Consider the following 25,514-nt stretch of genomic DNA (forward strand, 5'->3'; position numbering starts at 1 on the left):
GCCTCTCCTTCCACTTTGGGCATGCCTAGAGTCAGAGCAGAGAGAAAAGGGAATTAGAAAAATGTGACCAAATTATTTTTCCTTAATGGATGCTACTTGTATGATTTTATCCTGGCTGCCAATATCTGCTCAGGTCCCCAGGTATTCAAATGCTCTCTTTCTCTGGTTGAACATTTCTCAGGGCTATCAGAGGTTTTCTAAGGCAGCTTCGTGGCACACAGGTTTCTTTTTATTTTTTAATTAATTTTCTTGTCATATAACTGCTTTACAATGTGTTAGCTTCTGCTGTACAAGAAAATGACTCAACCATACAGATACATATACATCCACCCCCTCTTTTTTGGATTTCCTTCCTACTTAGGTCACCACAGAGCTTGAGTAGAGATCCCTGTGCTACACAGTAGGTTCTCATTAGTTATCTTTATTTTATATGTATTATCAGTGGTATATAGGTTTCTGATATGGATGATAACATCACAGACTCAGTGGACATGAATTTGAGCAAACTCCAGGAGATAGTTAAGGATAGAGGAGCCTGGCACGCTGCAGTCCAGACCCTTTGCTGGGGTCACAAAGAGACAGACAGGACTTAGGGACTGAACAACAACAACAACAGTGGGTGATAAACTTCTGGAAGGATGCCCTGAGTTGTCCGCACACCAGCCTCAGCTTCTGCACTTGGTGATACACTACCTGGCTTCTTGGCCTCCTCATCCCAAGAGGACACCCTCCTGCCTCGAGAGGTCCCAATGAAGTGGTCCTGTTCCAGCTGCCATCCTTACTACCTTGTATCTCTAGGGAAATGCATACATCCTTGCCTCTTCAATAGCTGCTTCTATGCTGCTCTCTCTTGTCCAAATAGCCTTCTGCCTTCAGAATTCCCTAGTTTCTGTGTTCACATAAGATATCAAACATTGGGGGTGGGTCAAGCTCCCTCACATTTCTCTAATCCCATAAGAGCTGACCAGCTTTCAGATTCACAGCTCAGTACAGATCCACCTGGAGAACAAGACGGTTTCTTTCTTGCAGTCACCTCTAACACTCTCAGTGATTTCTTGAGGACCATGCCACTAGGTTAGGAGCTGGTCAGTATTATTCCTCCCTCCCTTCCTACATACAAAGGGAAGGGAGAGGGCATTCCCTTATCAATTAATAGCTCTCTACCTTGATGACTTGCTTCAACTATTCATTCAGTTTGAATTTCTAGTTTTCTCTTATAAAAAGTGGTAAAAGTGGGAGATGGCTAGTATCAGATCCAGCTGGGTTTTGGCAAGTCTTAAATGAATGTGTGGGCACAGATTGCCCATTATTCTCTGCCTTGAGTCCTCAACTGAGACTCCAAGAGGATGGAAAGTCCCAGTTAACATCTGTTCAACACAGTCTTGTGATTATTCAATGAATGTCTATCTTCCCCCCTAGACTTTTTCTCTCCAAGGACTCCATGTTTGCACACCATTGAATACCAAGATCAAACACTCAGTATCTGGCATATGATAGGAGCTCAATAAGTATGTGATAAGGTGATGAATTAAAAAAAAAAAAACAGGATGAAAGAGTGAGAAGACCAGATCAGATTTACATCACTAACACTCCCTGGCTTGGAAAGACTAACAGAGGAGGCATCAGTTGAGCAGAAGTAGATAAGGGAAAGATTCTCGATGCCAGGCCACTGAAGCTTTCAGAATTGCCTGTACAGTCTTTGAAAAAAGTTAAGCACCTCCACCCAATCCACTGGTGTGCAGATGCAATAGATCTAGTTAAGAAGCCATGAGTTAAGAAGCATAAGAGAAATCTAAATAATATGTTAAGAGGGTTCAAGGGAAGGAAAGGCTGCACCTGCTGAGAGCATCAGGGAGACTTTCTGGAGAACATGATGTGTATGGAGGACAAAAGTTAGGAAATGAAGAAAAGGACATTGGACAGACATGGCTAGCAGGGACTCGAAAGCCAGAGAAGGTGACATAAGCAAGGCACTGAGGCTAAAAACACAAGATTCTCACCCGAACCTAGAGCTGTGGGAAGGAGAAGAGGGGGGTCAAGAGAGTCAGGTGTGTGAGACACCGACTGCCAGCTGAGCATGTGGATGCAGGAACCTGGCCTTGTAAAGTCAGCGAGCCTTTAGGGCACATTGCAGAAGGGTTACGTGGGCCCATGGTGGGTCAGCCTGCCTAAATTCCTCATCTTCAAAAGAAGGATGATAAAATTATTCACCTTAAGAGGTTATGGTGAACTTCCCCAGTGGTCCAATGGTTAGGAATCTGCCTGCCAATGCAGGGGACACTAGTTCGATCTCTGGTCCCGGAAAATCAGACATGCCACAGGGTAACTAAACCCCTGCATCACAATTACAGAAGCAACAAGAGAAGCCACTACAATGAGACGCCCGTGCACCACAGCTAGAGAAAAGCCCATACACAGCCCCAAAGATCCAGTACAGACAAAAATACATGAATAAATAATTTTTTAAAAGGAGGTTAGGGTGAGGATTAAAGGAGAAAATGATGTAACGTCTTCGCACATAAGCTGAGAAAGTGAAAGTCATTCTGCCATGTCCAACTCTTTGCGACCCCATGGACTATACAGTCCATGGAATTCTCCAGGCCAGAATACTGGAGTGGGTAGCCTTTCCCTTCTGCAGGTTACCTGCAGGGAATCTTCCCTACCCAGAGATCAAACCCAGGTCTCCCACATTGCAGGCAGATTCTTTACCTTCTGAGCCACAAGGGAAGCCCTAGCACATAAGCTAGGATCTTCTTTTTAAAATAATTCTAGTACCTGGAATCGACATATATATATGTATGTATGTATATATTTTCAGTGTTGTGCTGAATTAGCTGAGACCAGCAAGTAATGGGCAATTCCTCACAGCTTTGCTTTCAGTAAATCAGGTTGGTAGCTTGAAACTGGCTCTGACAGGAGTATTTACACCAAGGAAATTGACAAAACTATGGATCTGAGCCATTTTCTTGAGAGCTGTTTCACCAGCACACTGTGAAACGCTGCATGAACATTGATTGGACTGGTCTAGATTGAACTGAGTTCAGTTGAAAAGTGAGTTAAGCCTATAGAAAAAAAAAAAAATCACAAGCTGAAAGGAAAAAAAAAATCTGCCTTAGGAAAGACAGAATAAGACCTCGGCCTGAGCATGAGCAGCAGGTAAAAACAGAACCCCACTTCTTACCTTCAGTCAATCTCTCCTCCGTGGCTCATCAGTAAAGAATCCACCTGTCAATGCAGGAGACTTGCAGGAAGCCTGGGTTCAATCCCTGGATCGAGAAGATCCCCTGGAGAAGGGACTGGCAACTCACTCCAGTATTCTTGCCAGGAAAATCCCATGGACAGAGGAGCCTGGCAGGCTATTGTCCATGGGGGTCGCAAACAGTCGAACACAACATAGCGACTAAACAACAACGACCATACTCCCTTCAGCGTATTTTTCTATCCATCATTTTTTTGCCACTGTCTCTAAAATTAGTGTGAAAATAGCTGAATGAAATAGGCAATAACAAGCTTTAAATTCCGTCAAGGTCTGAACACTAGGAGATTATTTCAAAGAAGTGTTCTATCTGTGAAGAAGCATAAGTCCAGGAAAACATAGATTATAAAACGTTATCTGAGATGAAAAATAATGAAGAAAAAAACAAATATTGCAGAATGAAAAAATTACTGTGATTTTAATAAGAAACCTTGCCATCAAACACTATAGGGAATTTAAGTAAATTATGAATGATACAGAAAAGCAAATATGAACACCCATCAGTTCAGTTCAGTCACTCAGTCGTATTCAACTCTTTGGGACCCCATGAATCACAGCATGCCAGGCCTCCCTGTCCATCACCAACTCCTGGAGTTCACTCAAACTCATGTCCATCCAGTTGGTGATGCCATCCATAAATTGTACCAAAACGTGGCCAAGTTAAAACAGAAAAATAAGAACACATCTATCTCTCTGGTAGTCAACAAATTCATCCATTTCTAAGCTCTTTGGCAGAGGCGGTGTCAACACAAAGAGAAGTGAATGAGAAAAGCCCTTTAAGAAATCATCACTTACACGCACCCCAATGCTCATAGCAACACTGTTTATAATAACCAACTCAAGTGCCCATCAACTGATGGATAAAGAAGATGTGGTGCATATATACAATGGACTATTACTCAGCCATTAAAAATGAAAGAAATAATGCCATTTGTAGCAACATGGATGGACCTAGAAATTATCATATTAAGTAAATCAGAGAAAGACAAATATCATAGGATAGCACTTATTTTAAAAATTTTTTTTAATTAAAAAAAGATACAAATGAACTTATTTATAAAACAGAAAAAGGCAAAAAAAATAGAAACAAACTCACAGATATAGAAAATAAACCTACGGTTATCAAAGGGGAAAGGGAGAGGAGGGAATAATTAGGAGTTTGGGATTAGCAGATACATACTCTTTTATATGAGGCTTTCCAGGTGGTGCAAATGGTAAAGAACCCAACTGCCATTGCAGGAGACATAAGAGACAGGTACTCATTTATATGCAGAGTACATGATGTGAAATGCCTTGCTGGATGAATCACAAGCTGGAATCAAGATTGCCGGGAGAAATAGCAACAATCTCAGATATTCAGATGATACCACTCTAATGGCAGAAAGTGAAGAAGAACTAAACAGCCTCTTGATGAGGGTGAAAGAGGAGAGTGAAAGCTGGCTTAAATTCAATACACATATAAGATGATGGTATCCAGTCCCATCACTTCATGGCAAATAGAAGGGGAGAAAGTGGAAGCAGTGACAGATTTTCTTTTCTTGGGCTCCAAAATCACTGTGGATGGTGACTGCAGCCATGAAATTAAAAGATGCTTTCTCCTTGGCAGGAAGGCTGTGAAAACCTAGACAGCATATTAAAAAGAAGAAACATCACTTTGCCAACAAATGTCCTTATAGTCAAAGCTATGGTTTTTCCAGTGTTCATGTACAGATATGAGAGTTGGACCATAAAGAAGGCTGAGTGCCAAAGAATTGATTCTTTCAAATTGTAGCTCTGGAAAAGACTCTTGAGAGTTCCTTGGACTGCAAGGAGATCAAACCAGTCAATCCTAAAGGAAACCAACTCTGAATATTCATTGGAAATACTGATACTAAAACTGAAACTCCAATACTTTGGCCACCTGATGTGAAGAACTGACTCCTTGGAAGAGTTTGAAAAAAATTCATGGAAAAGTTTAAAAAAAAAAAAAAAGGAGGAGGAGGAGGCAGAGGATAAGATGGTTGGATAGTATCACCAACTCAATGGACATGAATTTGAGGAAACTTCAGGAGATAGAGGAGGACAAAGGAGCCTGGTGTGCTGTAGTACATGGGGTCACAAAGAGTCAGGTATGATTTAGCAACTGAAAAACAACAACTACTTCATATAAAATGTCTTAATAGATGGACAACAAGATCCTACTGTATAGCACAGGGAACTATATTCAGTATCTTGTAAGAAGCTATAAAGAAAAATATATGTATAACTGAGTCAATTTGCTGTATACCAGAAGCCAACACAACATTGTAAATCAACTATAGTTCAATAGAAATAAAGTCATAACTTGTATACAAATGTATATATACAAATGTGTATATACATATCCACAGGCTGGCATTCTGGTAATTAAGATTATAAGGACTGCAATTCCAGTCCAGGCTTTTAGAAGGCCTCAGAGGGGAGTGTGGGGAGATTCCTTTAAGTTCAGATAGTCAGGATTTTCTTACATATGACAGTGAGTTGTTTTGCGGTGCGACCCTAGGAGTGAACCAATGAGAACATTCAGCCTCTATCATCCATGTGCCAATTCAAGTTCAAATATAGTCATGCCATTTTTTTCTTCCAATTGCTTTTCAGGTTTCCATTTGCTTTTATTAGTAGGTAGACTAGTCAAAGGACTTCCCAGGTAGCTCAGCTGATACAGAATCTGCCTACAATGCATTTAGTCCCCAGTTCGATCCTTGGGTCAGGACAATCCCCTGGAGTTGGGCATGGCAACCCACTCCAGTATTCTTGCCTGGAGAATCCCCATGGACAGAGGAACCTGGTGGGCTACAGTGGACTACAGTCCATGGGGTCACAAAGAGTGGGACACGACTAAGTGACTAAGATCACACATACACTAGTCCAGATCTAAATCCTCTCCCTCCGTGAACAATTTAAGAATTCTAGGGGCTTTCTTGGTTTGAATGGGGTCATTTCTACTTCTAACTCAGGCAGAAAGTGAAAAACAAAACCCTGATGGTCTACTTGCCTTGTTGTTTTAGCTTCTACCAAACTGCCTCACCCTATGCAGAGTCCGGTAGATGCTTGTGTGTTTGCAGGAGATGTTCTAGCTGACCTCATCATTACTCACTCACCAGGCTTCAATATAATGACCCTCTTAACCTACCATGGTGTGTTCAACCACTGTTTCCTAAAGACGAGCCACCATGACAGAATGACTCAAGACAGATGAACAGTCAGCCTCAACCATGTATTCTTCCAAAACCAGCCAACTACAAATCCTTTAGGCTTTTTGGCCCAGATTCCCACATACCCCCAGCTCAGTTGCATCCTCTGGTCCACAGTGTCCTTTCTTCACAGCAGACTTTGGATCAGGCCAATCCTGTCATCCATGACTACTCTTGATTCCTTCCTTTCTGGAAGTAATCACCCTTGATTCCTTCCTTTCCTGAACTCCTTGGAGGCTTTAAGTAAACAATCTCAACCCCTCTCCTTCCAAGGGTCCCTGAGAGGCAAGTCTTCCTCAAGCCACTATCAAGTCATCCCTTTATGCACTAACAGGGTCACCTGAGGGCCTTCTCTCAATGACAAGCATCTCCTTCCAAGCGACCTGTATAGCTTCTGCATGTATGCAGAAGCTGACATTAGTTTTTAAGTTCCACCTCATTAAGCATGAGATGAAACAATTTTAAGAACTATGAAAAAACTAAGGAATAATCAAACACAACCATCTTATTTTGAGGATGAGAAAAATAAACCCAGGGATTCTCTCTGATTAACAAAAACTCTGCCTCGTGTCTGTGCTCAAGGCATCGGTTTTGTGACCCTATGTTAGCACTCAGATTTTGCACAGCCAACAAATTCAAAAGACTATTTTTTTCAGTTTGGGGGTGATGGTAGACGTGCATGTTTGCTCAGTCACTCAGTCATGTCCAACTCTTCGACCTCAAAGACCTTAGCCTGTCAGGCTCCTCTGTCCATGGGATTCTCCAGGCGACAATACTGGAGCAGGTTGCCATTTCCTACTCCAGGGTATCTTTCCAACCTGGGGATTGAACCCATATCTCCTGTGTCTCCTGCATTGCAGGCAGATTCTTTACCCACTGAGCAATTAACCCAAATATGGGAGGACAGATAGCCAAGGCGAAGTAAACCTTTTCAGAGTAAGGAGTCCACCAGTCTTCTTGGTAAAAATTTGTGACTTGTGCCCACTTCCCCAACCGGAAGTACTTCTTTCAATTTGCATTCTAAGTAGCTTGAAAAGTATGGTGGGGAAAGCAAGATAAAAAACAAAATTTTTCGGTGACTTATTTTCTGTAAATGCCATCATAAATTACATACTACTTTTGCTGAGAAGATACGTGAAGTTCGTACCAAAAGGACAGAAGGAAACTAACTGCACTGATGATGAATCGTCATAGGGTTTGGAGAACCATCTGCCTTTTGAGTTGTTGTGATCAGTTCTCAACAGGAACAAAGACCTATTAGCCTTCTAAAAATACCCAATCATGTATCCATTCAGCAGAGAACAAAGGAAACAGCAATACAGGATGCATCCCCCTCTTTCACTTTGCAGCATGTGGAATGAGGGACTATTTTCCTGCCATATTTACCCAGAATAGGGACCACTCCCCTTGCTATCCCAGGAGACACAAGCCCAAGTCCAGAATCTGAAGATTCTACATTGAAAATGCTCAAATAGGACATAACTGTTCTAAGTGAACAACTAATTTCCAGTCAGTGAGTAATTTTTTTCCTGAAACATTCACTCAGTGGAAAACAAATGAAGAGGGGAAAAAATTAAGTAAACAAATCTGAAAACGAGGCCACGACACACAAGAGATGGAGGCGCCTGTACACTTAACGGGCGAGAGAAGACAGCGCTCCCAGGTTTATGTTAAACAAAACCGTGGTTTCAACTGGCCCTGACTGAGCCTCACCCGATGAATGACTTCCAGTGCCTCCGTCTCTCTGGGACCAAAGGACAGAATTATTTTTAGCACAACTATTTGAAAATCTCTGAGAACTTGGATCTGTTTTTCTGTCTGGTACCAAAGCAAGATTTTCTCTGAGCTCTCATGAAAGATCCTCAGTCTATTGTGGATTTAGAATTCTGGAGCAACCCCCATCCCAGAGCAAGGTATGGTGTTTACTCTTTTTTTAGAATCTTGGCAGATGGCAGCGGCAACATCCTGTTTCATTATGGTAGCTTTTAAGTTTATGAATCAAATAGCTCTGGAAGAAGAATCCATGAAACTGAAGGCCTGGGTTCAAATTCCTGGTGTAGCGCTAGCTTTGTGACTGCAGACAAGTCACCTGACTTCTCTGCACATGGGTTCCCTATCTGACCTACCAGGAGAGAGTCTTTCGGAAGACAGGGCTTCACGTGTCAAACAGACAACAAACTGTTTGACAAATGTCAGCACTGATTATTGCTGTACCATCATGGCCTTTTATATAAAGCAGCCAGAGCTTTATAAATCAGGAGCTGTTGATAAGAATAAATATCGATTAACTCTTTTCCTTCACTCAACCCCTGTTGAGCCTCTGCTGTAGATTAGTCTTTGCCCTAAGTGTCAGTGATGGAGTTTACATTTTGGTGGAGAAAAGGCAATAGTCAGCCATCACACCATGTGGCTGTGCGATCATGGAGGCTGGAGTAGACACAGGAGAGGGAGGGGCTTCATGGTCAACAGAAGAAGGCGTTCTGAGAAGGAAAACCCAGGCCCCCAAGGCAGAGCTGAGGAAGCACAGACAGAAGGCACTGGAGTGTGAGCACCTCAGTTCCCGTCCTGTTCTGCTCACAGCCCAGAGGACGACACAGCCCACTGTTGTGAAATCCCTTCCCCTGTAAGCCAAGGATGTGTCTCACTTTGGCAGCCATGCTTACCTATTCTTCTAATGACTTCCAGGCAAAACACATTTTCAAATTGAATTAGTAATCGAGCCCTTTGCCATGAAGTCATGCTACAGTTTCCCTCACATGATGTCGGGAAGAAACCCAAGTGTTCAGAGACAGAAGAGCTTGGTTCAAATCCTACCTACCTGGGCTGTTTCAGGGCTGTGTGCACTTGAGCCCTCGGGCTCTCCATGTGGTCGCAAATGGCAGAGTTTCCTTTTTGTGGCTGAATAATATTATACTGCATATTCTATATATTTCCTTTATTCATTCATATATTTCCCTCATCCATTCATCTGTCAATGGAAACTTAGGTGGCTTGCATGTCTTGGCTAGCGTGAATGATGCTGCTATGAATGTTGGGGTGGATATACTTTTTGAATTAGATTTTTTGTAGGAATTCAAATATCTCTTCAAGGTAATGATTTTCACTTCCTTCAGATATATACCCCAAAAGTAGGATTGCTGAGTCATATGGTAGTTCTAATTTTAATTTCTTGAGGAATCTCCATACTGTCTCTTCCAATGGCTATACAAGTTCATATTCTCATCAAGGGTGTACCGTATTGTTTTTCTCCACGTTCTCATCACTTGTTTTCTCTTTTCAATGACAATCATTCTAATAGATGTGATAGCTCCATGTGTTTCTGATCTGCATTTTCCTGATGATTGGTGATGTTGAGCATCTTTCATGTTGCTGTCCATTCATATGTCTTCTTTGGGGAAAAAACTGCCTATTCAGATCCTTTGCCCATTTTAAATTGGATTATTTGGTTTTTACTACTGAATTATACGAGCTCATTATGTATTTTGGATATTAACCCCTTATCGGATACATGATTGGCAAATATTTTCTCTCCCATATTTGCCTTTTCATTTTGTTTATCATTTCTTTTGCTGTGCAGAAACTTTTTAATTTGATGTAGTCCCATTTGTTTATTTTGGCTGTTGTTGCTTATGCTTTTGGTACTGTATCCCCAAAACTGTTGCCAAGACCAATGTTACTGTGCTTTTTTCCTATGTGTTCTTCCAGAGGTTTTATGATGTTCAGCCGTACATTTAAGTCTTTAACCCATTTTGAGTTATTTTTCTGAGTGATGTGAGACAGGATTCCAGTTTCTTTCTTTTGTGTGTATGTGTGTGTGAATATCTAGTTTTTCCAACATCATTTATTTATTGAAGAGACTGTATTTTGCCTTGTGAATATTCTTGGCTCCCTTGTCAAGTATTAGTTGACCATGTATGCATGCGTTTATTTTATTTTACAATAAAGGAAAACCATACTATTTACAGAAAGATCTCCAACTGTGGACAGATGTTCTAAAAGTTGAACCTTTGCTCTAATTTATCCAGTGTTTTTCCAAGTATTTTACATAGCTAGTTTAACAAAAACAAAGGGTTCTATGACCAAGAAGATTTGTAAAACACTGTATACTACATTCCTACATTACAGATTCAAAATACACATTAACATGAAGGTTTTGAAATCTACAGTACCACAGAGTAATTTTAAAAATATATGTTTAAAAGAATTAAAGTTCTGTTACTTTGTAATCCTTACAGAAAAATTGCATAGAGAGTCATTTACAATTAATATCCAGGACAGATCTGTTCAAATTAACAATAGTTCCAGACCTTTAATTTTATAACTCCAAAGGAGCACAACAGTGGGGAAAAATACATTTTAACACAAATTCTACATAAATTTACATAATTCAATGCAATCTTTCAGGATATTTTATATGAGGAGTGAGTGCTAATGTGTATAAGATTTCCTTTTGTAGTTTTGAAAATGTTCTGAAGTAGATTGTGGTGTACATTGAATTGTATGTTTTAAATTGATCAGTTTTATGATGCTCACATTAAACCTCAAAAAACTTTAAAAATGTTGTAATGTGTATAGAGTCATGACTCACATAGTTTATTCTCATGCAAAATAACCAAATTCATTGCAAACCAATGGGTGAAGGATGGATCATTTAATACATAGTGTTGAAAATATAATGGTGCATTCCTACCTCACACTTTTTATCAGAAAAATTTCCAGTAACTCAAATTTTAAACATGAAAAATGAAACAAAGAGAAGGAAATGACAACCCATGCCAGTATCCTTGCCTGGGAAATTCTGGGAGCCTGGTGGGCTACAGTCTGTGAGGTCACAAAGAGTTGGACACAACTGAGCAACTAAATTTTTAAATATATAAATGAAACAAAAAGCTAAAAGAAAAGAATTATTCTTGTTATCTTGAAATGGGAATGGCCTTCTAAGCACAAGAAATTAAACCTCAAAAAATACTTTCACAATAAAGTGATTTTTAAAAATACACAAACGAAGTGAAAAAACAAACTAGGAAAAGCTATTGCTGCTCATGTTATAAACCACATGCAAAGAAATATATATGTAAATATCCATGGCACTATTGTTTGTAATAGCACAAGGATAAAAATATCCCAAATATTCATCAATAGGTGACCTGTTAAATATAATACACCTTTATGATGGATATTCTATAACCACTAAAAAAAGAATGAGGCAGCTTTATCTATATACTGATATGGAAAGATCTCCAAGCCAGGTGAAAAAACAAGGTGCAAGAATTTGCATACAGTACTTTCATAGGGGGCAGGACATAGAAGTCACAAGCAACAGGAATTGCCTCTAGAGAGGGAACCTGGATGTCTGGGAGACAATAGGGAAGGAGAAGAGATTTCCTTTTTATTGCACACCTTTTTTTTTTTATTTTATAAATGTGTATGTTTTAGCTATACAAAAAATAAATATTTTTAAAACTCTAGACTATACACAATTAAAACAACTTGGCAGAAAGTGAAGAGGAACTAAAAAGCCTCTTGATAAAGGTGAAAGAGGAGAGTGAAAAAGTTGGCTTAAAACTCAACATTCAGAAAATGAAGATCATGGCATCTGGTCCCATCACTTCATGGCAAATAGATGGGGAAACAGTGGAAACAGTGTCAGACTTTATTTTGGGGGGCTCCAAAATCACTGCAGATGGTGACTGCAGCCATGAAATTAAAAGACGCTTATTCCTTGGAAGGAAAGTTATGACCAACCTAGATAGCATATTCAAAAGCAGAGACAGTACTTTTCCAACAAAGGTCCATCTAGTCAAGGCTATGGTTTTTCCAGTGGTCATGTATGGATGTGAGAGTTGGACTGTGAAGAAAGCTGAGCGCTGAAGAATTGATGCTTTTGAACTGTGGTGTTGGAGAAGACCCTTGAGAGTCCCTTGGACTGCAAGGAGATCCAACCAGTGCATTCTAAAGGAGATCAGCCCTGGGTGTTCATTGGAAGGAATGATGCTAAAGCTGAAACTCCAGTACTTTGGCCACCTGATGGGAAGAGTTGACTCATTGGAAAAGACTCTGATGCTGGGAGGGATTGGGGGCAGGAGGAAAAGGGGACTACAGAGAATGAGATGGCTGGATGGCATCACTGACTAGATGGATGTGAGTTTGAGTGAACTCCAGGAGTTGGTGATGGACAGGGAGGCCTGGCGTGCTGTGATTCATGGGGTTGCAAAGAGTCGGACACGACTGAGCGACTGAACTGAACTGAACTGAACTGAAGTCCTTTATCTGTATTTCTCAAACACTGTGAAAGGAACCCACAGACTCCAGGAAGAGTTCTTTAAGTCCTCTCTTTCCTCTTCCTTTTGTAATATTCTCATATTCTATAATTCTTCTCTAGTCTTTTTTCCCCCAAAAATCACACCTCTCTCCCAAAACAATCTCCTCTGCCTCAACCTGAGTATTTTTTTGTGCCAAGCACTACTCTAGACATCAGTGGCTAAGGCAAAGATCCTTGCCCTCGTGGAGTTTGCATTCTATCAGAAAGAGATATTTTAAATATTTTTATAAATAAAAATTTTAATAAAATATTTCATATAATAATCTATTGCTAATAATAAATAAAATAAGAATATTTAAGAATAATCTAATAAATTAGAGGATGATGAGAACAATGGACAAGAGAAATATTAGAGCAGCGTGAGGCAGGTCAGGGAGTAGGAGATGGTTTGTGATGTTAGATAAGGAGATAGGGTTGTCTTTAATGAAAGGGAAGCATTTGAGCAAAGACAGAAGCAGATGAGGAGATGAGACATGTAGGCGTCCTGGAGGAGAGAGATCCAGACAGGGGGAAGAGACAGTGTGAAGGTCCTATGGCAAAGCACACCTGGTATCTTTGAGAAACATCAAGCAGTACAGTTTGTGGTTGAAGCTGGGGAAGTGGGAAGGAGAGTAGAAGAAGATGAGGTCAGGAAGGTAAGGAAGGTGGACAAGGTAGATACATGTAGACCATGTACCACGAGGCTTTCGACTTTTAAATGAAGGACAATTAAAAGGTGATCCCACAGTGTGTGTGTGTGTGTGTGTGTGTGTGTGTGTGTTAGTCACTCAGTGGTGTCTGACTCTGCAACTGTAGCCTACTAGGTTCCTTTGTCTCCGGAATTCTCCAGGCAAGAACACTGAAGTCAGTAGCCAGTCCTTTCTTCAGCGGGATCTTCCTGACCTAGGGATTGAAGCCAGGTCTCCTGCATTGCAGGTAGGTTCTTCACAGTCTGAGCCACCAGGGAAGCCTCTGTAGTTTTCTATTATAACCCACATTCCCTTGTTATCCTGATGACTCAAGTCCCAAGCCTTGAGTAGTCACTCATCATCGTGTTATCATCATTCATCAGGTACCACAATACGTCATCCCTCAATTCTGATGAGGATTTTTAATGGATAACCATTCTGAGGGCCTTTCAAAATATTCTAACTGGGAATGCTTTAGGCATTTAGACTATTGTGCAAACAATATTCCAGTGCATTTGCCAATGAGTGGCCATGATTTATTCAATAATTACATCAGTTTTAGTTTTAATTTGTCCTTCCTTTGAGCACCATGGTCTGGCTTGTTGCTTTTGCTGTTGTTTAGTCACTCGGTCATGTCTGACTCTTAGTGACCCCATGAACTGTAGCCCACCAGTCTCCTCTGTCCATGGGACTTTTCAGGCAAAAATACTGGAGCAGGTTGCCATTATTTTCTCCAGAGGTTCTTCCTGACCCAGGGATCAAACTCACATCTCCTGGGTCTCCTGCACTGCCAAGAGGATTCTTCACCACTGAGGAAATATTAATATCCTTTCTTCTGAGCACATCTTTAAAATGTCTACACCCTCTATTCATCATAACCTCAACTTTGACCACATGGTTCTCCATAGACTGATCCCCAATGATGGTCATGTGTGTTTCAGCATCTCCATCAGGATCTGAGATGCCATTGCCCAAAGCATCTTCCCTTCAGATCATTTCAGGTCCCTCCTAGGACCAGCTGCTGGGCTCAGCTACAACAATCCATTCCAGGTCTGATTAAAAGCTTCCTTATAAGTACCTGTTCTTCTCTTTCAAATCCCTTCTCAAAGCTTCCTCTAATCAATTTTCTACAAAGAAAAAGAAAGTAGCAATTTAATAACCATGTCTTGTTTTAACTGACAAAGGTTTGGATAAAAAGATTCTTTCCATTTTCTCTCATCTGAGGCACCTTTGGAAAGACTAGTATGTTTATCTGATCTGTTGGGGTTTTCAGAAAGTGCCTTAATTCCAGTAAAGTAATAGGATAAATAATTTTGAGTTTGTGCTCTAAACAGAGCATAGCAAAAATATTTGCTTTCATTTTTTTTTTTTTTATGAAGGGCAGGGGCACTGGGAATGTGGAGATTTGGTCAAGGATACAGAGCCTTTATTTGGATAAGTTGCTTCAGTTTTTCACTAAATAAGATTTCTAGGAATCAGACTTATTTCGAACCACATGTACACTCTGTTTTTCTCAGTTTGTCATTCCTAGGCTCTGGCAAATTTCTGGATGTGATTCCAAGATGTTGCAATTTCCCCATGGGTGCCATAAAAGTGGTACAGTGTGCTGGTTAATTTTCTGATGTGGCTGTCAAAAAATAAAGAAACTCTATCCAATTGTTTTTCTCACAAGCTATGATTATTTCCTTTGGACAAGTATATTCCAGGCATAGACATCAAGCATTGTACAGATTTCTTCTTAAAGCGCAGGTCCAACCACACAAAAACAACTCATTTACACCATTCCAAAAGCACATGTATGCTTCCCCACTCAAGAGGCAGACAGCCCTAAGGCTGTTAGCCTAGAAAATCAACTGTCCCCAGCCTAACTACTCACCACTCCGTCTATATGGCAAATGTGATGCTAATAGATGATCCATCATTGTCAGCATCCAGGCTCTGTGAAGAAAAAAAAATCCTATTAGATCAGGGCTGAGGAGACCTGTTGCCTATTTCACTCAGGGCACATGGCAGCTTGCATGGTTTAGTTTCACTCAGCTATTTAATTGAGCCCCAAGACTAACAGCTTAATGGGACACTAAAGTATTCTATCCTGTGGATTTTAAATTAAAGTTTGAGACACCCCCGACTCAGGACATGCAAAGAACTCCAATTAACACTAATTGGCATTACACATGATTAGCAAATGGAAAACATGATTTTCCTGAAAATGTCACTTTCCTTCACTTACTTTAAAAAGTCTATAAATTCTAAAATAATGACCATGGATGCATACAAAGATTAGATATAAAGATGTCTACCTAGTATGGTGCTTATCCTGGCCCCCCCCCCAAAAAAACAAAAACTGGAAACAAAGATTAAGGGGAAATGGTGTACATAAAGGACAATAGAGACAAATGCAAAAATGTTTTTAATGTTATGAAAATTTTTGACATGGGGAGATACTCCTTACATATTGTTCAGTGAAAAAAAAGTTAAAGACTCCCAGGAATGTCATAATATCACTTTTCTTCATGGTACAGAAAAAAAAAAGACCAGAAGAACATATACATCAAAGTATAAACAGTAATTATCTCTGCATGGTGAGAATAATGTTGATGTTTATCTTATTCATTTGCATTTCTTTTTCTTTTTTAAAATGCATGTTGTTGTTCAGTCACTCAGTCGTGTCTATCTCTTTTGCAACCCCATGGATTGTAACCCACCAGGCTCCTCGGTACATGGGATTTCCCAGCCAAGAAGACTGAATGGGTTGCTATTTCCTTCTCCAGGGGATCTTTCCAACATAGGGATTGAACCCAAGTCTCCTGCTTGGCAGGGAGATTCTTTACCACAGAACCACCAGGGAAGCCAAAAAAATGCATACTTTTGCAAAAAAAAAAAAATTATTTTTCAAAGTCCATCATTAATTCCTGCAGGGAAAAAATTCAACAAAGTGATTTATTTTGGAATTTTAAAAATCAGTGCTTCATCTCCACCAACTGAGAACTATCAGTAATGTGCTAATTCAGACAATGTTTTCTGAGTCACCAGGAATTTTACAAAAGCATTCCACCAAAGTAATTTGTTCAATAAATACATTTTTCTTCCTTCTGACTTAAGATAATATTGTGCTTTTACAATAAAGCTTATTAATAAAAAGAGTAATATGTACCATATGTAAAATAGATAGCCAATGGGAATTTGCTCTATGACGCAGGGAACTCAAACTGGGGTCTGTAACAATCTAGAGAGGTGGGATGGGGAGGGAGGTGGGAGGGAGGTTCAAGAGGGAAGGAACATAGGCATTCCTGTGGCTGATTCATGTTGATGTTTGGCAGAAACCAGCACAATAAAGTAAAGCAATTATCCTTCAATTAAAGATAAATAAATTTAATTATAATAAGGATAATGTGCTAATAAACTTCAAGTGGAATTATGAGGGGAAACACGGTATTTAGACACCCGTGGTAAGGTGGTCCCTGGGGTGAATTGTTGAAAATGCCCACTCTCCTGTTCCTTTATCCTGAAACCCCCACCTAAGCGGGTGCACTGATGTCCGTGTGTTTCTCTTTCAGAGCCAAAGATGTTTGTCTTGCTCTATGTTACAAGTTTTGCCATTTGCGCCAGTGGACAACCGCGGGGTAATCAGTTCAAAGGAGAGAGCTACTCCCCAAGGTATATCTGTAGCATTCCTGGCCTGCCTGGGCCTCCAGGCCCCCCTGGAGCGAATGGTTCCCCCGGGCCCCATGGTCGCATCGGCCTTCCAGGACGAGATGGTAGAGACGGCAGGAAAGGAGAGAAAGGTGAAAAGGGGGCTGCAGGTAATGAATGAAGTTCCCTAAAAACCCCTCTGTCTCTCCCACCTTAAGATGACTCCCTTGCTTTGCTGCTTTTTCAAATGAGAAGCGCCCTTTCAGTCCTTTCCCGACCTCACCTTCATTAATCAGACCATTTATTGAGTCCTTGCTATGCCGCAGTTGCTCTAAACCCTCTAACTGCAATCTCACTGCTTCCTAATGACGGCTCTTTCAAGGGGACGCGGTCCCGTTTATAAATGAGAATGCAGAGTGGCAGATGATTCAATAAGTTAAGGAAGATGGAAGGGCAGGGTAATGCCTGGCAGAGTTGAATTCACCTGGAACATCTGATACCCACGACCTCTGGGCTGGTACAGTGGCTGCCTGTGAGAGGGGGCATGGATGGATAGACGGACAGATGGATGGGGAGGAGACGGACAGATGAAGCAGAGGACAGGAATTAGGAGCCAGAAGCACAGGGGCCATCCTCTCTGCACTCAGAGCCTCAAAAAGACACAAAAGGCTTCTAGATTTTACTTCTCGAACAGGTGAAATGACAGTAGTACTGTATAACCTTTGCTGATCTTTCTTAGTTCAACACTCTCCCACCTGTCCGATAGCAGCTAAAAATCCAGATTTCTTACAGCTCTATACAGCAAGACAATTGTCCCCTACTCTTTCAGTAAGTGTCACTTTTTTCCCCCCCACAAATAAGTTGGCTCATGAAGCTTGCCAGATTCTGCAATGCTTCAAAGTAAACCGAATTAAAATTCTAGTGAGGCTGTGTTAATGATAAAAAAAGGAAGTTTTGGATGGAATCAATCTCTGAAAACAAGTTTCCAAGTATAAAATGTGGGACAAAGATAGGAAGAAAAAAAATCAATAGATCTAAGAAATATGTCTCTAGTCACTGCATGTGATTTACTGATGTTATGGGAAACAATATCATTATATATATATATATATATTCAAGTGATTAGATAATAATTCATTGCTGAATTTCTTATGCAGAAAATATTTAGCAAATCAGCAGCTACTGAATCTATGGCCCTTAATCAACACCAGATAAAGTATCTTTAGCTGAAGTTTCAACATCAGATAAACTTTCATCTGGAGCTCTCGCGTCATCTTTCAATGTCTCCTATTTGGTAACTCCTGTGAACACACTACTGTGTCATGAATATGCTTGAAATTCTATAATAACACCATGATCATAGTTAGATATTACTTGCCTTTTTAGCTTACTGTGTCTGGAAATGGTTATGTAGTGGTCACACAAAAATGCACTGGAGTCAGAAAGATATGATTCTTTCAATTACTAACTTGGCATCCTTGGGGGAGAAAAAACCTTTGAATCTCAGTTTGCTCTTGGTAAATTGGAGTTAGTAAGTGTGATTGTGAAGATTAAGAAAAATAATACATACAAAATGCTTAAGAATAAGTGCCATGTGATAAGCATTCTGTAAATGTTTGCTGTTATTATCTATTACACTGTGATCTGCGAATATTAGTCATAGCTACGTTTGTGAATATCCAATGCCATATAATAAACTAGAAATGACCTATCTGTTTCATGAGGCAATTGTAGTGCTATTTAAAGATATGGATATGGATATGCATTCAGAATTAATTGAATGTTAGTAATTGACCCTGGTTCTGAAATAGAATGTTAGCAGTTAGATCCTGGGGGCTTCCCAGCTGGCATAGTGGTAAAGAATCTGCCTGCAATGCAGGAGATGCAAGAGATGTGGCAACCTATTCCAGTACTCTTGCCTGGAAAATTCCATGGACAGAAAAGCGTGGCAGGTTACAGTCCAAGAGATTGCAAAGAGTTGAACATGACTGAGTGACTGAGTAGACCCTGATGCTGGGAAAGATTGAAGGCATAAGGTGAGGAAGGCAGCAGAGGATGAGGTGGTTAGATAACATCACCGCTTCAGTGAACATGATTTTGAGCATACTCTGGAAGATAGTGGAGGACAGGGGAGTCTGGTGTGCTGCAGTCCATGGGGTCCCAAAGAATCAGACACGACTTAGCAACTGAACAACAACAATTGCTACAATTTTAACCATGTATGAGATCAGGTAACCCCCATATTCACCAATCCATTCACTCATCCATCCATTCATGCATTTTTCATTCAACAGATTTTTGTACACCTCTTGCTCTCCAACATTATTCTAAACCAAGGTTCCTCAACCTCCACACTAATAATATTTGGATCCAAATAATTGTTGCCATGGGATGGCTATCTCATGCATTGAATGACATTTAGCCACGTCTCACTTGATGCCAGGGCATTCCCCACCAGTTGTGACAACCAAAAATGTCTCCTGGCATTGCCAGTTTTCCCAGGGTGCTGAATTGTACCTGGTTGAGAACCCTGTTTTAGGGAATGTGAACATGAACACAACATTGCTGCCATCTTGATAAGCAAACATTGGGTGGGTCAGGCCAATGGGCGCACAGGGTTACAATATGTTGTCATCATCATCATCATCACTATTAATTAAGAATTTACTGTACCAGTGATTTTTACATTAAGTACTTAATTTCAACCATAACCTTATTAGGAAAAATCATAATCAATAATAATGTTACAAAAGACAAAATCGATATCCAAAAGTAAAAAGACTTTCCCAGTTTTATTTAAATCCAATGTATACATACATATAGGTAAGGATATACACCAGCTAAGAAAAGCAAGAATGTCTGTGTGGTCAGTGAAGGCACATCACATTTACAAACAATAAGAGCAGAGCCCTGGGACTTTGAGGATTAGCTTTTAATGTGTCTGGAACTGGACACAACTCGGCTGGGAGCTTCTGCTTCCTGTTTCCCCTTTAATACTGTGTATGTCTTCCCATTTATCCCCACCACATCCACCTCAGCCCCCTGGCAAGGTCAAGTATATGCTCTGTCCAGCTTCCCTACTCTAAATTACAGAGTTTGAATTATTAACTTTCCATAAAAATATGTTTCCTTCACTGTGAACTGAAAGTGTTAGTCCCTTAGTCATGTCTGATTCTTTGTGACCCCATGGACTATAGCCCACCAGACTCTTCTGTCCATGGAATTCTCCAAGCAGGAATACTGGAGTGGGTAGCCATTTCCTTCTCCAGAGGATCTTCCTGACAAAGGGACAGGTCTTCTACATTGTAGGCAGATTATTGACTATCTGAGTCACCAAGGAAGGCCGTCTCCCTCACTGGTGTATAGCAATTATTGTGGTAGCATATTTTTTTTAATTAATATGTGAAATCACATTCCCCGGAGGAGGAAATGGCAACATACTCCAGTATTCTTGCCTGCAAAATTCCATGGACAGAGGAAACACTAGAACCACCCACCTTGTGAAGAGATCATTCTGTTTTATTATACTGCTTTGGATGTTTATGAACTTAGTTATGACCCATATTTGCAGATCACAATGTAACATGTCATAATAGCTAACTTGGGGATAAGACAGTTGTCATTCAAGTCAAGGGCACTCAGACCCAGCACAGCACCTAGCATGTAGTGGATGATCAATCAGTATTAGATGGTTTAGATGGATATATGCATGTGCACATAAATGTATGATGAGTGCATGGGTGGATGCGTGGATGGATCAAAAAAAGAAATAGCACTAAAGAAAAAAATCCTTATAAGCTCATTTCATGGAGAACCAAGAAGAAATCCATTCTCTCCAAGTTTCAGTATCTAAGCATAGACTAACACACCATAATTCTCCTCTCTACCCAGCATATGTCTGACTGAATAGGGAGGGGAGAGTGATTTATCCCTTCATTCCATTCTTCATTAATTGGCCCTTATCACAGGGCAAATCCTTCAAGCACACAGGAAGAGTTACTATAAATTATTACAGCTAGTCCCTGGTTATCTAACTCCCAGCAGTTCAAAATATCCAATAACTATAGAGACCCCAGTGTTGAGATTATAAAGACCTTTTCATGGCGTTGTAAAACTGCATCTTAGTATTTATGGTCTGGTCTCTAAGATTTTCAAGAGAATCAGACCTCAAGAAATCTAGTCCAAAACCTGCATTTCAAGGACTGAGAAACTTAAGTTGTAGAGATAAAGCCCCTTCTTCACACTCACCCAACTAATCCACAGCTGAACCAGAGCTTATCGGGTCTGCTGAGTCACTGTTTACTACTTTTCTCCCCGGGTTTAGAGTGGATTTAGATCCAATATTTTCATAGTACAAATGTGGCATTTGAAATTCAGACAAGAGCTGACTTGCCCAAAGTTATAGGGGCAGAGGAATTTTAGTACATAATGAAATTTAGTGGTAGAAATTGCTACTGATGCCAAAATGTTTTTTTACTGATACATCAAAGTCATGTATAAAGACAGCTCCTATTGAAAATAAAATAGCAATGTGTAAGTTGTAGTCCTTGATTCAAAAGTTAATTTCACAGTAAAATAGTATTCATATTCCTTTTCTACCAAACAGAAACAAACATCAAAAGATCAGACTATCGTGGCCTTATTTCAAGAAATAAATACTAGTTTGTTCTGGCTGGCACTAGTGGAATTGTTACCAAGTCCAAGCTTGCTCTGCTTACCGTACAACAGGCCAAGGAATTGGAGAGGAGGTATTGAGGCAAGAAATATGACTTTATTTGGAGGCCAGCTGATTGAGGAGATGTTAGACTAATGTCTCAAAATAACCATCTATGGGGTCTGGATTTCAGGTTCCTTTATAGATCAGAGATGAGGGAAGGTGAGGAAACGAAGTAAAAAGGCCATTAATCTTGCAAATATCTCCTGGAATGGCAAGCCTCAGGCAGGGGATGTGTTAATTTCTTTCTTCCTGCCATCTACAAATGGACTGGGTGGTAAACAAGGCACTTTAACATTCAGGCAGAGGGGCAGGCTTCTCTGAAATGGGCCGTTATGTATGATTATAATAAGAAAAGTAATAAAAAACAAGTCAGAGAAACAGTTCCAACATAGAGTCAGAATTGGCTTTTCCCTGCAACAGAATTGAAACTTAACAGCAACGGTCATCTAGAGCTGGAGCACAGCCCTGTGATCAGTAACAAAGCTGACCTTGCTGTTGTTGCTGTATCCGGTTGTTGCTGTTGTCAAGTCACTAAGTTGTGTCCAGCTCTTTGCAACCCCATGTTGCCAAAAAAGGGTTGCATTCATTATTAGCATTTTTCTATGCATCATAAATTACTAAACAACTTCTTTGTCAAATCACTGAGACAAAAATACTTGATGTTTTAAGGGTATAGCTTTAATTCTCCTGAAACTTGTATTATCCAGAACACTTCGTTGCTAAATTTGCCAAATAACTGAAAAAATAATCAAAACTTATAAATTGATGTATGTGTAATAGCGAAGTAAGTGATATCAAAGTACTATCAAGATAAAAGACTTAGCTAAATAAAATTCCAGAGAACAGATACATAGTTAAGAGTAAAATTACATAGTATAACAATAATATACTTTCTCTGACTATAAAAATATCACAAATTACCAATAATCTGGATACTTTTCAAGAAGCTATTTATGAAATGGATTTTGCCATAGCACTGAATGACATTTTTTATACTTTTAGGTCACTGTTATTTTTCACAGCCCTTACGTCTTTCCTACATATATGGAGACCCAGAGAAATTTAAGGACTTGACTAAAATAATACATCCACTTAGCTGTAGAGTCAAAAAACAAGTTTTTTCCCTTTTAATTTCAGCCCCAAAAGTAAAAGGCATTTTGATGAAGGGAGAACATCATTATGCTCTATATCCAGTCCTAGTCTTGCTACTGACGCAACTTTCTTTCCCTCTCTGGGACTCAGTTTTCTCCACCAAAAGAACTCCCACACCGTGGTGGCAGTCACAGTTGTTTGGTTATCATGAAATATTGAAGAGCCCTCTCTGTGTTGCACCTCACAATTTACACATCTCTCAAGAGATATTCAGGTGCCAGAGTTAGGCAGGCTGGAGTTCAGATCACCTCTCCATCCTTCACTAAGTCTGTTCCTTCGAACAAACTAACTTCTCCATGGCTCAGTTTTTCATCTACAGTTAGAAGCAATAATAATTCCTAGTTAACAAAGTTGTTGCAAGACTTAAAGCAGATGACGCATGCACGTAAGGCATTGCAGCTGGGACATTGTAAATGTTTAACAAATATGAGCTAATCTAACTTGAATTAACTTTTTATAAATAATACTGGTAAAAGCTGAACGGGGCACATAACTAAGTAACCTCTAGGATTCATCTTGTCCTGCCTACCCGCATGACCCCACTCTGGGGAATAATATCATCATGCTTTTGAATTCCTCCAGTAATGATGAGTGTCTGTGTGTATCTAATTTAGCAGCAGGTGATTCATCATCAAAATGATGGTTAATTTTTTTAATTAGTCAGGTTTTAGATGATTTCTCATATATTCAGGAAAATTTTCTTGATATTTTGATTAAATTTTTCTGTCTTCATTGCAGCCCATCAGTGATTTTTTTAAAAAAATATGAATTATTCAGTAGTATACTGTTGAAAGTTGAGAAGACAAACTTGGGGTGTGTGGGCATGTTGTTTATGACTCTATATTTATAGGAACTATTAACTAAACTTTAAATTCTTTTTGAAGGTTTGAGAGGTAAGACTGGACCCCTAGGCCTTGCTGGAGAGAAAGGGGACCAAGGAGAGACTGGAAAGAAGGGACCCATGGGACCTGAGGGAGAGAAAGGAGAAGTAGGGCCTCCTGGGCCTCCTGGACCAAAAGGAGACAGAGGAGAGCAAGGGGACCCGGGGCTGCCTGGAGTGTGTAGATGTGGAAGCATCGTGCTCAAATCTGCCTTTTCTGTTGGCATCACAACCAGCTACCCAGAAGAAAGGCTGCCAATTATATTTAACAAAGTCCTCTTCAATGAGGGAGAGCACTACAACCCTGCAACAGGAAAGTTCATCTGTGCCTTCCCAGGGATCTATTATTTTTCTTATGATATCACATTGGCAAACAAGCACCTGGCCATCGGGCTGGTACACAATGGGCAGTATCGGATAAAGACCTTTGATGCCAACACAGGAAACCATGACGTGGCTTCAGGGTCCACAGTCATCTATCTGCAGCCAGAAGATGAAGTCTGGCTGGAGATATTCTTCACTGACCAGAATGGGCTCTTCTCAGACCCAGGTTGGGCTGACAGCTTGTTCTCCGGATTTCTCCTGTATGTTGACACAGATTATCTAGACTCCATATCAGAAGACGATGAGCTCTGATGAGGACTGCTGGCCTGAATGTCCCAAGATCCTTATGGCAGACACTTTGATTTAATCTGGGGCCCTGGAAGTTGGAAGGAGCGGAAATGAGATCCAAAAAAACTCCCACTCAGATTCCAGAGCATTTACAGACAGTTCTAGCAGAATCCGTTAAAACAAGTTGAACCACCAAACCATTGAAACCACACTAAAATGAATTATATAAAACAAAAATCCAGATATGTTCTCTCAAAAGTGATGTTCATAAATATTTAAACAAATTAAAGACAATGTTACAAATTTTCTATTAAATTTCTTGAGTCCTAAAACCACCTGGCAATGATATTGTCTCATTAAATCTTCATAAAATTGCATTTTTGCCTGTTATTTAAGAGAATCAAAACATCCCAAAATCCTTGACAATTCTCAAAAACTGTAATACGTAAAAATACAAAGGTGAGAGATGCCAAGTAATTTCAAACAAACTAAAGTGATTATTTTGCTATATTATTTTTTCCTTCATGCTTGTATATATTCACTCAACAATTCTTTGAAGAGACTGTAGGATCCAGACACTATATTGCTGGGTCAGATTTAATTAGTTAAGACAAAATCCCCAGGCTAATGTGTATTGAGCATACTGTCACAGTTCAGCATGGTAAGTGCCATGGCAAATAGGTTGACTCAGTGCTGGAAGCACACAGGACTTGTTATGCCTGGGGGTTGAAACCAGAGAAGATTTTATCTGGAAAAATACTTTGTGTGCTAAGATGTGTTCTTTTAAATAGGTGGGAGATATGCAAATAAAACAAGGAATTCAACAGCTATAGTCTCTCCCATCTCATCCTCAAAACACCAATGGTATTTGCAATCAGGAAGGGGTGAAAAAAAAATCTAGAGATACCCTGGGAGATTTCAGAGATTAGTCAGTAGGTCATTTTCCTAAATTCTTTATCATGATAGTGTCTCAGGACAAATATTTGTCATTGTAGTTTTAACAAAGGTAAGGGCACGGCTGTCCATTGTAGTAAGATATTGTTTCTCATGTGTTTCCCAGGT

General features: G+C 40.0%; 1 protein-coding gene across 5 annotated transcripts in view; it reads left to right on the plus strand.

The window, feature by feature from the left end:
* C1QTNF7 (C1q and TNF related 7) overlaps positions 1–24,865 on the plus strand; it is a 127,333-nt gene extending 102,468 nt beyond the window's left edge. For 2 of the 5 annotated variants that reach the window (XM_055589128.1, XM_055589132.1), the window contains exons 2-3: positions 17,016–17,261; positions 23,845–24,865. In XM_055589128.1, coding sequence (XP_055445103.1) covers positions 17,016–17,261; positions 23,845–24,476 — 878 coding nt within the window. In that variant the 3' untranslated portion in view covers positions 24,477–24,865. Of the gene's footprint in view, positions 1–8,084; positions 8,382–13,619; positions 13,706–17,015; positions 17,262–23,844 lie in introns of those variants that run through there. The other 3 variants (XM_055589131.1, XM_055589130.1, XM_055589129.1) reach the window with 3 other exon arrangements.
* Positions 24,866–25,514: the final 649 nt, after the last annotated feature.

Source organism: Bubalus kerabau, chromosome 7, assembly GCF_029407905.1.
Source record: "Bubalus kerabau isolate K-KA32 ecotype Philippines breed swamp buffalo chromosome 7, PCC_UOA_SB_1v2, whole genome shotgun sequence".
Lineage (NCBI taxonomy): Eukaryota > Metazoa > Chordata > Mammalia > Artiodactyla > Bovidae > Bubalus > Bubalus kerabau.